The 13,905-nt window shown below is 44.3% G+C and overlaps 1 protein-coding gene across 3 annotated transcripts in view; it reads right to left on the bottom strand.

Moving 5' to 3' along the window:
- Window positions 1-13,905, bottom strand: part of LOC6730468 (zinc finger protein ush) — a 65,703-nt gene that overhangs the window by 15,756 nt on the left and 36,042 nt on the right. Inside the window, exon 1 of one of the 3 annotated variants that reach the window (XM_039290994.2) lies at window positions 630-1,343. The exons of the other annotated variants lie outside the window; for them this stretch is intronic. Within the exon in view, the coding sequence (XP_039146928.1) occupies window positions 630-651 (22 nt within the window). The 5' untranslated portion in view covers window positions 652-1,343. Of the gene's footprint in view, window positions 1-629; window positions 1,344-13,905 lie in introns of those variants that run through there. 3 annotated transcript variants of the gene reach the window in all.

The following is a 13,905-nucleotide window of genomic DNA, read 5'->3' as shown; positions in this document are numbered from 1 at the left end:
ACTTGGACTACAGTGTCGGACAAGTCGGACAGGCGGGAATGGACCCACGTCCCCTCATCCCCTCATTCCCCCCCTCACTTTCGGTTCCCTTCGCTGGCTGGATCCAAAGGCTGGCTTCGATGGCAATTGGCGGGATTTTCAGTTTTTGTAATCCTCCCACACATGACGTGCAGGTTGATTCGAGCCTCTACGAAATTGAGCGCGACCGGCTAAACGTGGCTTAAATGAAAATCTTATAATAGCACCACTCATAACTTTGCAAATATTTTGAGTTCATGATTGTAATTGGCATCATCGCGAGTAAATTGTCTAAGTATTTACGCATTGAAAAATAATTGCTTCTCTGGTTTTCATTTACAGATGCCAGATTGGAGTTCAAAGTGTGTTTATCAATATATGTTGCAATATTCGCTTAATTTCATTAATAACAAATGATACATTCGCATTAGATCTCAAATTTAATATTACTTAAATATACAAACATTCCAAATTGAATGAATAATTTGTTTACATCTAAATCAAATACGCAGAAATATAGTTGTAAAAAGTCGAATGCTAGTTTGTTTTCTTATTATTAGAACTTCAAGCATATTTTGTGCCTTGGAAAACTATGTTCGAATATTTCTCACCTCTTGTATTGCTGCTAAGCATTGTTTTCCCTATATGTGTATTGTAATCCACTTGGCAAATAATCCAGGTTTACTGGTGGCTCCTTCACTTTGTCACTTGCACATTTCTATCTTTCGGTTTGGGCCGTACTTAAGCGGCAATTTTGTTGTCACTTCCCGTGGGAATTCTCTTTGACTCACTACCCACTGTAATACAATTATTCAAATTCTCGTTATGACGAACGTGCGGTATCGTATTGTAGCTCTCAATCCCTCGACCGCTGACGATTTTGAGTACCGCGTACCGCTCGTGGTTGCTGCTTGCTCCGCGTTTCACAGCAAACTGAGACTCGGACCGACCGGCTGAGTGCGGCGGTGAGTAATGAAATTTTCGTGCGCCGCTGTGAGATACAGATACAACCGATACAGATACCGAGCGAGTCAAACCGAGTGGCGATGCGATGACGACGCAGCACAGCTGATGTTTGTTGATGCCGGGACGCCGGGCCAAAAGTTGTTTATCTTTGGGATTCGAACTGGCACCGGGACTCGGACTGGAATTCGTATCAGCAGCCGAGAAACTCTCTCGCTCGTCGGTCGGTCCGCTGCCAACTGAAATAAGATATTGTGCCGGAGCGGGGACAAGACGAGACCTCTTAGCCGAGACTCTCTGCTGCGGTCGACTTCCTTCGCTCGCCTCGGAATTATTCGAAACAAAAACTGATAAAGCACTGATAAGGAGCGCAGCGCGGCGAGCTCTGCGCTTAGATAACATCGCAGAAACAGAAACAGAACCAAAACCAACCAACCAACCAGCCAACCAGCAGCGAACGGATACACAAACACTGAGGCACCGAACACCCAACACCGAGCGCAGCAGATACAGATACAAAGATACTTTCCGAGAGGGTGTGCTTGTGTGGGTCTGTGCGCGAGGGAGATGCTTTTCAGCGATATCGCGTCTACGGCTAATGGAATTCTGATTATTGCTTAGTGATAAGCGTTTTGTGTTTAATTGTATCTCTGTATCTGTATCTGAATGCACCGAGCGAAATGGGGTGCGTATGTAAGGGTACTATAAATAAATAAATATTCCTTTGTAAGTAACGAACAAATTAATAAAATTAAATTACACTTAAATTGCGGCCTGATCAACACTTTTACTTGAGTTGTGCATTCTAAAATTGAAGCGTTTCTTTTTTGGTACAGTGAGATCTCGCACAGGTCTCCCCATCGGTTATCATTCACCTCCTCCAGCCGCATCCACATGGCCATTTCTATCTGCATCTCCATCAACTCTCCATCATCATTCTGCAGCTTTTGGCTCTCGGGGCTTTTGTTCGGCGTTTTCTCGGTTTGGTTTTCCTTCCGAGCTTATCGCCCGACCAAGATCTATTTTTATGTTGCTTTTGCTACTCTTTCTCTCGCTCCTTCCTGGCACTCCCCATCTACATCTCAACCGACCTCCGCCTCTGATTCCTATCGGCGTTTGGTTTATTTCCATTTCCCTGGCAACTTTGCAGATGCAAAAAAAATGTTTTCTTCTTTCCCAGCGATAACAATCTCCTTCTCATCCGCTCTCTCTCATTTTGCTCTCTGTAATCAGCTGTTGCCAGCATGTTGCGCATGCGTTGTGGCCTAGCGTCATGGCTATGTACATATACACATGCATATGTATTGGGGTATATCCACGAAAAACCAACCCATCACCCTCCCCCTGCGGATTTTGTTGTTGTCTGTTGGCTGCCTTTGCGACGATTATCTCGTTTGCCATTGTTGACTTTTAATTAGATTCATTAAACGTGCCGCTTGCCGCTAACTCTCTTGCAACCCCCTTCGGCTAGTCCCGGTGCTCAAGGCATTCGATACGTCTTTGTAATACCCTAGATACCCAAAAGATACTCCCCATGGACGCATATGGTCGGATCAATAGGATAAATAGTTCATTTAATATTTAACTATGCTTTATAAATGAGTGTCAGGGCACTCGGCTTTCACTTGAACAGGGTATCTAGGTTTCGTTACTCTCTGCATCATCAACTTTAGCCTTTCTTGCCAGCTTATGTGTTAGATTAAATTTTCAGCAGTTTGTGGGTGTTTTTATTTTTTTTTTTGTGCTTTTAGCTTATGCAGCGATAAACACTTCATGCGTGAATATCTGCAAAAGGTTTTTGATAAATGCGACCGCTGCGGTTGTTTTGCGTTGCTGTTGATGTTGCTGCTGGTTGATGTTGGTTGTTGTTGTTGGGGTGATGAACTGCCAGCTCTTGCTCTCTCTTTTCGCCCGCTTTGCCATCTCTTTTTGGCTCTGGCAGAAGCAATTGTTTTGCAATTATGTTGCTACAAGTCGGTACACACGCTTGCCTCTGTGTGCGTCTGTATCTATGTGTAACATTGTTGTTACGTGCTCATTTATTGACATAAATATGAACAAATGCGACAGATTAACGTCTGCTGATTGCACTATGTCGAAAAACGTTTTCAAGAAAATATGCTCAAAATACAAAGCAACAATAATTATAGCTGTAGCCGAGTAAGTAAAATACCGCATTGCAAACTAAATCAATATTTACCATTTTAAGTAATATAATATATGGCAAATAAAACTATTCTCTCAATATTGATATTTCCCTATTGCATCCCCATTTATGTTTCAGTGTGTTTTCTGCAATTCCAAATGACGCAGCACTTGGAGGCACTCCCCCGCTCACCCGCCGCTTCCTCTGACCTCGATGCCCCCTTCCACACACTCGCACACACACACATACGGAACAACAAAAAAACAGTCCGCTGAGAGCGCAGATGCAAGCGAGTTGATAAGAGATCCTCACGCTGATAAAAGGCAAAAGCAGCACACACAGTTGTTGCTTATTTTTGGGGTTATTTCTACTTCTACTCTGAAGCCTGGCTCTATTGCCGTCTCTCTCTAGGCGTATATCTCCGTCTCTCTTTCGCTGTCCGCCGCTTTATTTCATTTCGTTCGCTTTTCGGGTAGATGCATCGTTAAGATTAGCACAGGCAGCATTTGTTGTTGTTGTGAAAAAACATTTATCATGAAATAAATCTACTTAAGTTTTGTTTTTTCGTCTGCGTTTTTCCCTTCCCCATCTTCATCACCCCTCATGTTTTTGGGGAACAGTCCCTGTGCAGAGAAATAAATATAATTGCTTAAGTCACATGTAGTTACAATACTTGATATAAACTAGGTTATCAACGGCATGCGAAAAATTGAATATTTTCTAAGTAAAGCAAGTTCGTCATATTTTCAACGCAAAAACTTTGGAAAATGTTTTAGAAAATATTTCTCTCTGTGCATAAAATGTTGATGTTGTAACTCGAAACTCGCACATTACTATAAGCGGAAAAGAGGTTGGGGATCGGTGTTATATAATCAATGGAGTTGCTCAACTCATTTCCACCGAAAAAACCAAAAATTGTTCAACCTTGAGCTGGCTCTGTCCGTCCCTTTCGCCTCGTCGTCTGCTGTCTCTCTCCCACACAGCAGGTGCTGAGCTGCTGACAGTTTCGCTTCCCATTTCCTCCCCACTTTTAATTCACCCTTGGAGCCTGCATATTTATGAAGTCTGGCAGATAAGCGATGACTTCATTGTAGCGAAATTAAATCAATTAACATAAGCCAAGGTGCGAGCCAAACCGCCGACCCCAAAGCCACCCACTCCTCCCCTCGTGCACTTATCTCAGTCCCCCAGCCCTCTCTCTCTGTCCCTTTCTGTTTCCCTTTTTGGGCTAATCTAGCAATCAATCAAAGTGATTTAAATTTCATACCGCGTATCTGTACCGCCACCGCACAATTCAAAATCATGGCTTGGGTGGAGCCCGAAGTGCGAGTATATTTCTGTGAATCGCGTTTAAGAACTCAACTGGGAGCCAGACTGAAGTTTGAGTTATTATCTCTGGTAAACAGACAGAACTCCTAGTAGGTGAATGGAACAGGATTACATATAGAAGCCCTCAGCACTGGGTTAAGAGCTATACTCGATGATTTTAAATATTATGGAAGTATCTCAACTTAAGTTAAGTATTTTTGTGGTAATTTTATTTGGTCATTTCAGGATGCAGAATTATTAATTATTAAAACAATGTGACTCATTGCATGTGACTCATTATTACAGATTACAGATCATCAATCTTTTATTGTCAGGTTCCTTTGTTTCCTAGTACCCGATCTTCATCTAAAGACGCGTATTTATGCCCCTGAGTGACTTGCTTTATTGACCTCCTTTCTGGGCCCTACTGGGTGGAGGCTACTCCACCGCTTCAGAGTTCGAGTCCATGTTTCGAGTTCGCTAAGTGGTCATAAAATATGCTTAATGCATCAGGAAGCCGCCTCTATGCGGGTGCCACTGGCAACTGGCAACTCCCTGCCCCTCTCTGGCTGACTGCTTATAGACCACGAACGCCCCACCCTGCAGTACTTCCCTTTTGGGCCGTCGTAAAACTCCTTATCTGGGAGTTTCGACTGTGACTTCGGCTTCTCAGTCATCCGTTGGTAAGTGCGAGATTAAAATATTGGATAAAGCGGCAGCAGAAATGCATGGCGGGCGATAACGAGTGGAAATGGAAACGTTCCTTGGTCGTTGTCGCCGCTCTTTCAAAAATATTTCTACGCTATCGACAGCGCCGCCCTGTTTTGAATACTGGCTCGACTTGAGGCTCGGTTTCTCGGGTAAGTGAGTGATAAACACGAGTTATCGCATCAATTAGTTCGGCGTCAAGTTGACGTCGTTAAAACCAGCAAAACAAAGCCCGCAGGCAGCTCGACTCATTTTCGATTTTACCCAAAAGAGAGTCGCTCGCATTTGAATGGGAAGGCGAAAGTCATGCCGAAATGCCATAAAACCAGAATCGTCGGCCAAGTCGCGGTCGGCGTCCCTTTTTGGCCTACGGATTGCCAACAGGCCAACAGAGGTGGCTAAATTAGCCAAGAAGTTGGTAGTATACTACACTATGATAAAATCCATTAGGATATTTTACGATATTTTATTTGTGGTAAAATAATTTAAATAAAAATTTTAGATTTTCCTGTTTTCGGAATTCGTATGACTTGCGTAGCGCGTAAAATATTTTAGCCAAGTCCAGATTGGCAACACTGATGCCCAAGACACCGTTCGATACTTTTTGAGACGGGGGCGCGACGTTGACGAGAGTGTCAATGATCCTATAACCGATATTAAGACAACGCCGCCGCCGTCTTTTTTCTTTCGCCCTGTCAGTGCCTGTACCATTCGCTTTGTCCCTGTCCGTCGCCGTACGCAAATTGTGCTGGAAAGTGGCTTGTAAAACATTAAACGTTTCTCGTCCAGTCGCCAGTCAGCAAATGAGCAAGTGACGCCACCAAGGAGCCATGTGGGAGGGCCGAAGTCGGATTCCATTCAGATGCAGGTAGAGATGCAGATACAGCACACGCCAAAGTCCGGGCTAATTGCCAGGGCTTGTCTGTCTCTGTCGAACCCGCCCATTAGGCCTCCTTCGGTCTCTTTCAGGCCCACAGAGGCTGTCTCTCTTGCCTCCTTGGTCCTGTCAACGGCTTCCACGGTGCGTCAAAAGATCTCGAGTGGATAACGATGACGATGACGCTGAACTGCCGGCGACGACGTCGGTTATCGCAGCCGGAAGTGCCATCATAAAAGGAAGGTGCAATAAAAATATTTTACACGCCTGCCGTCTCTATTGCACGCACGGCCACCGCTGCTCTCTCCCTCTCTTTCTACCACTTCAATGAGAATACCTCTTTTGGGTGCCTGCTTGATCGGCTCAATTGGCGAGGAAGTGGCTGCCAATTCGCAGACTGTAACGAATTGTTTAGTTCACTTCCTCGTTAGGTAGAAGTCAAGGTGAGACACATTTAAATGGAATGGTTTCCAAAAAATTGTGATCCGTTTAGAAAGAGTAAGCAGTGACTTACGAGATCGCCTTTTTATTAGATTCGTGAAATCAGCTTGTAAAGGGTCTCCTCAAGTTGCTATACACGCTGCGACTGACTCAATCTGAGGCCACTTTCCCCTGATTCACTACCGATTCTGACTTTACACACATGCATATAATATGTTCAGATGCGAGATGACAACGGCGACGACGAAGGCCTCATCGGAAATGTTGCTCTATGCTCTTATCAGCGGGCGTTCCTCGAGCTCCTTCCCTGTTTCCATTGTCGAGGGCTCTTGCTCCTTTTCCTGTTCCTGTCTTCCATGTGCGTAACTATCACAGAAGATATCAGGGGCACTGGAGGAATCGTCCCGAGACTCTGACTCATGCCCGAAAAGTGTTTTTGGGTCGCACCATAAAAGCATAACAGTTTATGACTGCGTCCTCTGCCCCAAAGGCTTCTCTCAAAAGAGGACTCATCATCAAGGCCCCCGCCCCTCCTCTACCCATGGAATTCAGCAAGAGATTCTCATCAGCGAAAGTTGTGGTCAAATAAAAGAGCATTTGTCCTGCGTGGTAAATGGTGGCCCGTCCAAAAGGGGAGATCAAGGTTCAACTTTCAAGGATAATAACAATTTTCGTAAATTACAAATTACTTATGGGGTCCTGTGTTTCATTTGTGTGCAAGTAGGGGAAATGAGTGAGACACATAATGAGATGAGTGAGACAAAAATGAGACACATAACAATCTGTTTCAATAATCTGTTTAAAAACTTGACCTGTTATTATTTATTTCAACCTTGATCTTTACGGAATATTGCTCATTTAGTTACTGAAATAACTTCAATTTGACAGTTCTATACATCTGTCCCCGGTTGTAAATAAGTCATGTTCATTAAAGCAAACTCGGACACGCACACACATAAATCGCTTATCCTTTATCCTGTTGCTTGCTGGTGTGTGTGTGTGTGTGGGTGGGAGTGGGTGTGGGCGAACTGTGACTGGGCCAGGATGATAAATCCTCATCCGACTCTGCGGCCAGTGGACTGCACCCGGCTAAATGACAAACTGCAAGGAGGCAGGTCCAAAAACAAAACACGAGTTCACGCAGGACAACGCGCTGATAAGGAAAATTGCGGGGCGAGTGGGGAGTGGAGTGACTCAGACCGTTTGTCTCAGTGTAGCGAGCGAGCCATTAAATTGACAAAATACCAACACAGCGGGGGAAAGTGTGGAACTCAGCCACAAAAAGGACATTCCTCAGAGCTGAGAGAAAAAGCGAGAGCCAGATAGGAGGCAGCGCCATATTTTATATTTTACATTCTTATCGCAAAACTCTCACTCAGCCATTCCGTTTGGGCTGGAGGTTAAAAGGGGGATGGTGGTGGAGAAGAAGGCCACCCAGAGAAAGGGAGAAAGATATGGAGGCAGCAAGGGAAACAGAGAGAGAGCGGGAGAGAGATAGAGAGAGAGAAAACAGTAGCTGGAGAACTGATAACACCCGCGCTAATGGGACCAAACAATGCCAAATGGAGCAACGCAGCAGAACGACACAGAAGCGATGCACACAACCACAGACCCACCACCTCCCACTGCCCCGCCCACTTCGCCACAACAAGGACACACAACAGAGCAATAGCAACAGCAACAGCAACAACACCGAGAGGAGTAGTCCCACCCAAAACTGGGCTGGGCCGTCTTATCTATGGCCATCAATCAGGCGAGCAGCGAGCGGCGATAAGCAAAAAGATTTTAAATGGAGTGCACACAGCCAACGGGAGAAAAGGAGAGGAGAAAGAGCACGAGACAGGGAGAGATGGGGATGTACACTGAACGAAAGAACTTATCCCACGTTTTGGATGAATGACCTTGATTTCAGTTACTTTCATTCCATTTCGGTTGGGATTTACAGTATAATCAAGAAAATTATCGTTACCAAAATAATATGAATATTTTGATACATACAGCTGTGTTCAAAAAAATAGCAGTGCGATGGAAACTAAGAAACACAAATGTATTTCTCCATGTCCCTTTTTGGAATCCACTTTTTTTTCCACTTATTTTTGTAAAATGGAATATATAGATATAAAAAAAAAGAAAATCCCGTCAGTTTTTCATGTTATCCTTTTTTTATTTACATTCTTGAGCAAATTCACCACTTTTAGGCTGTTCATAAGAATAGCAGTCTCTGGTTTTGACCATTGTAAAGTCTCGAAATGATCAACATTTTCTAAAAAGTGAGTTTGGTTAAGTTAATTCGTATATTTTAAAGGGCAATAAATTAAAAAAAAAATTAAAAAATTGTATTTTAGTGGGTAGAGGACACCACTGCTCTCAGGAGAAAAGAATGTTAATTTTTAAGCTTAGAAAGGAAGGAAAAACATATAAGGACATTCAAAAAACCCTTGAATGTTCTGCCAAAATGGTATCCAATGCCATTAAATATGAATGGAAGCCCGAAAACCGTGGTACCATACGTATAACCACAGATATAGAGGATCGGCGCATAGTTCGTTACAGCAAAGTCTATCCTTTTGCATCCCTTGGGGACATAAAGTCTGAGCTGAACTTGGGAATAAGCGACGTTACTATTCAGAGATGACTACTGAATCAAAATTTATGTGAGAGGAGTCCACAAAAGGATCCCCTACTTAGCCCTAGGCATATTAAGGCAAGGTTAAGCTTTCCTAAAACCTACCTAATCTGGCCAGTCTCCAAATGGCATAATATCCTTTGGATTGATGGGTCAAAAGTAAAGCTATTTAGTAGAACTGGTTCACTACAGTATATCTGATGACCTCCAAACACGGAGTACCACCCAAAACACCCACTGATGACTTTCCATCATGGTGGACCTAAAATCCTGGTATGGGCTTGTTTTTTTTACAATGGTATGAGTCCATACCATATGATTTATGGTATTAGAGACCAAAACGCATATGCAAATATTCTTAGTGATGTCTTACTGTCATATTCTGAATATAATATGCCCTTAAAATAGACATTCCAACAGAATAATGATACGAAACGCAGAAGCAAATCGGCTAAGAATAGGTTCACCCAAAATAGAATAGATGTAATGCCGTGGCCAGAATCATCTTCCGATTTAAACCCGATTGAAAACCTGTGGGGGGACATTAAACAATATGTGTCGAAGAAATCCCCGACGTCTAAGGCTCAGATTTGGCAAGTTGTGCAGGATGCATGGTCAAAAATACCACCCAAACGTTGCCAGGACCTGTTGGACTCCATGTCGCGAGGGTGTAAGGCTGTGCTGGCTAACAAAGGCTATCCAACCGAGTATTAGGCCCTAATCAACACATTAAAAAGAAAAACTAACTTCGTTCTAAGTCAAGTTGATTTTTTTTACTATTTTTTCATAGCACTGCTATTTTAGTGAACACCTGAATTTCTGCCTATTATGTTGTTTTAATCTATATTTTCGAAACTATTAAAGAAATAAAAGTGAAACATTTGCTAAATTGTTTGAAATTAAATACTTAACGATATTATAAAAAAAATTTGACCATTAAAATTGTAAATCATAGGAATTTTTTAACTTAAACTCGCAGGTCCCAAGCACTGCTATTTTTTTGAACACAGCTGTACATATTTTTCCAAGTGTGCCCCACTTTCCACGCCCCCCGATGTCAGGAGCGCATCGCTGGGCGGGAATGGGGTGGCCGGGTTTTGTCCCACGACTGCTGGCAGAGATAAGCGAAGCTCAAACTGAGTGCAGACAAAGGGAGCGGGCCGGCCGGGGCGATAGTTCCTGGCCAGGTGATGCTACCCACTTTTGTGCCCCAAGCCCAACCCAAGCTTGGTGATTCAGTGAATTTCATTTTCTGCTCGCGGCCCACGAATATTTTCACTTGCCGTTGGTGGCGTTGTCGTTATCAGTTCGCCCAGCTCTGCTCCAGAGGATGTGAGGGGGAGGGAAGGCCGCGGCAGGACACTGAAGGCAGTTGCTTATCGCACACACACACAGGAACAAGTGGGTGGACTGGTGTTAACCATACGCCAGAAGCATCGGAGCAGCATAAAGCAATCGCGGCAGCAGGACAGAAACAATGACAACCAGTTGACAACCCTTCTGTCCAGCACCCAGCCCCCAACCCCTCCCCATCATGACCAGCCCCCCAAGGCCCCTTCCATTGTAATCAAGGCTCTTTCAGTGTTGGAAAATGCGCAATTTTGCATTGAATGAAATGAAATTGTTAAATGAAATGATTCGCCTCCCATTGAAGGGCGACGCTTTTATGCATTCACCAATTGATTTCAGCCACGCCCACACTATCAGCGCACGCCCCAGCCCACGCCCCTTCGCTCTAGCGCCTTTACTTAATTAACTGAAGTGAAAATGGCGCCTGCATGGAAACTGATAAACAAACATTTTTCGGCCTCGATGGCAGGACCAAAAGACCCAGGAAAATTCCCATTGTGGCCAGAGGAGGGATAGTGGGGCAGAAGGGGTAGTTCCACTGCTTATCGCTGTGTTTGGAATGTGCCAAGCCATTCGAGGCTCGACATCCAGGCAGCAGCAATGGAGATAAGGCAGCCGAAACAGTAGAAAGCGGGGAATAGGAGCAGCAACACCCGGCCAGTCCTAGCTCTATGTTCCGGTGGCGGTTGAGGTGGTGCTCAGGCGGCAGGAGGGTCCAGAGGTCCTGTTCGTTGCGTGTGCGATACCAAAAATACAAAAATACACAGAAACTCAGGTGCGCGGGCATCGGGGATGGGGAAGGGGAAAACACTTTTGGGGTAAGCCAACTATACGTAAGTCCATGTTATCTCAAATGGGCGGGCAGGCGTAACTCGAGGTCTAGAGTTCTATTGTAGGCAGGTGCTCAGACTAGCCCGCATTCCAAATAATACCTTTTCTCGCACCCCTAACACATCAAATTAAGGTATAGGAATATTCAATAGTGGTACAAAAATAGTCTAGTTTTAATTTCGTCCTTTTTATTTCTAGCACTTCAGTTCTAGCAAGCAAAAACAGCACTTTCCACCGTGCATCCTTTTTGCACACACACACACACACACTCATCTCCGCGAGGTGCGTTTGTGTGTGTGCCCCGGTGTGTGGCGGAACAGGAGCGCAGGAACCCAGAAATCGACTGGCAGATACATTTGTATCTGTATCTTGCAGATGCCGAAGCTCATTGTGTGCGTACTTTTTGGCGCCTCGCTTGTTGCTCGGTTGCCCCGTTGCTCTTGTTTTGCTCTCGGCCACGCGCTGTTTGGCAAATACTTGGCTGACCCAGATTACGCAATCGCCCAGGCCCAAGGAGATATGCATGACGACGGGGTCAGGTGTGCTGAGATAAAGACTCCATACGCTCGCCTGCTGCTCCGATATGGGCTCTGCATACCCCCGACTACAACCCGCCAAAGGAGAGCGAAAGAGAGGGTCTGAGGGGAAACTCTTTGATAGCGATAGTTCTGCAGAACAGCACGTGCAACATTCGCGAATTCATAAACACCGACCGAGATTAAGCGGCGAGCTCAGCTGTTCCAGCTTATCAATCGGCTGCCTTATCGCAACCTGCAGCTGCAGCACAGTATCGGAACAAGGTGCATTGCTCAAGAAAAATTAACAAGAAGCTGAAAGCAGCTGAGGGTAAGTGGGATAATTAGATAGACGGCACATCGATTTGCATTTTCATTTAATATTTTCCCCATGTATCTCTTCCAATTTCCTCCTTCGGCCCGCAAATTTGGCTCGCTGTGAGCCGCCACATTTAATGATGATTGCCTGTGATTGATAACATTTATTGCGATTCACATGCCGTTGCCCTTTACACCCCTTGTTTTCTGTCCAATATACATATGTATATGGTAGAGATACACATAGACATATCTTCTCGTTAATTTTTGGGCTGCAAAATTTGGTTTATTTTTGGGGGCTAGTCGCTGTAGTCGATGCCAAGTACTGATAGCTCTGATGGATTCTTTGATGATAGGCGTTGCTTCTTTTTCTATTGACAGCAGGCAAGCCCCCATACCATAATTAATGCCTGAATATATCATCAGTCGATTCTAGAAAGTTAGGCACATGACAAATCACAGAAATCTGGTTGTTTATAGCGAGTTGGTCGGCAATAGTTCTACAATTTTCTTACTACATTTTCATCAACTCCTTTATTATCTTTTCGGCGTGTCGCTTAGATCCAGTTACGATCCAACTGAGATCCATCCAAGCCTCGTTATGGGCGCCGTAAATCTGCATGGTTTCCAATTTCACGGAGATAGGGGAATATACGAAATGCGATTTCATTTACGACTCTGAGCCATAACTTATGCACATATTTGTGACTTTATTTGGGTCCCAGCCCCTCCTATAACTTGATTGGGGTGTTGGATTACGATTACGCATGGAGAGGTATTGAGTATCGCTTAATATTGATGAGGCTGCTGTGGGCCAGAGATGCAAAAGGTAATGGGAATCGAGTTGGCGCCCCATGACTAAATAACTAAATGTGCCATGCGAGCAAACAGAGTCATAAACTTCTGCTTTATGGCCATGGCAAGCACACACTCTCGAACACAGCGGGCACACCTATACCAACATAATCAGCTACAGCCACGGCCAAGTTTATAGGTCTGAATCATGTGGGCATTGGTAACTGAAACCTTGGATAGTGCTCAAATTCGAGTATATCAACTTCTGCAGTACTATCTTCAATTTTAGAATTTTAAGCCATACACTCATTTGTAATTTTCGTTTTGGGCACAGTTAGACCTTGGTGGGCTCTATCGGGCGAACAACGCGCTTTGGGTTCTATATCGACTATCGGTAGGTTAGGATCTTCCCTTTCCTGCCCCCCCATCCCTCTTAGCCCCTGAAAAGCCGAAACGAGTTATCGCTTAGTTGGCATCTCTTTCCCCAACCCACAACCCCACAGCCCCCCAACCCACACTTTCTATGCTACCAGCAGGATATTTGCCAATAAAAGCAAAAACGAAAACTTTTTATAGACACGCACACACACAAACACAGTTGGGAACACACACCATTTGGGGCAGAGCTTATCAATCAATCTTAATTAATCACAAGCAAAGATCGCATAAAACCGAAAGGAATGGAGCAGGAGATTGTGTGCATGCCACACAGGTGCCCGAATCGAAAAAAAAAAAACACAAAATGTTCGTCATCGTCGGCTACAAATCGATGAGCAAGCAAAAGCCGCCGTTGTTGGTTTTCAGTTTCGGTATAATAAAAAGATATAGTTCTGGTTCAGAATTGGGCTCTAGTTCAGCAAATCCAATAATCACGCTATAAAATCTCATAATTTATTAAACAAATTTGAAAAACAATGGATATCATTTAACGCAAACATCTACACTTTCACATACACGAATCTCTAACTGAAGAAAAGTTGCCCGATATTGATTTGTGTTTTCGTTCCCT

Source organism: Drosophila simulans, chromosome 2L, assembly GCF_016746395.2.
Source record: "Drosophila simulans strain w501 chromosome 2L, Prin_Dsim_3.1, whole genome shotgun sequence".
NCBI classification, from domain to species: Eukaryota; Metazoa; Arthropoda; class Insecta; order Diptera; family Drosophilidae; genus Drosophila; species Drosophila simulans.
This window is presented reverse-complemented; position numbering and strand designations above follow the sequence as displayed.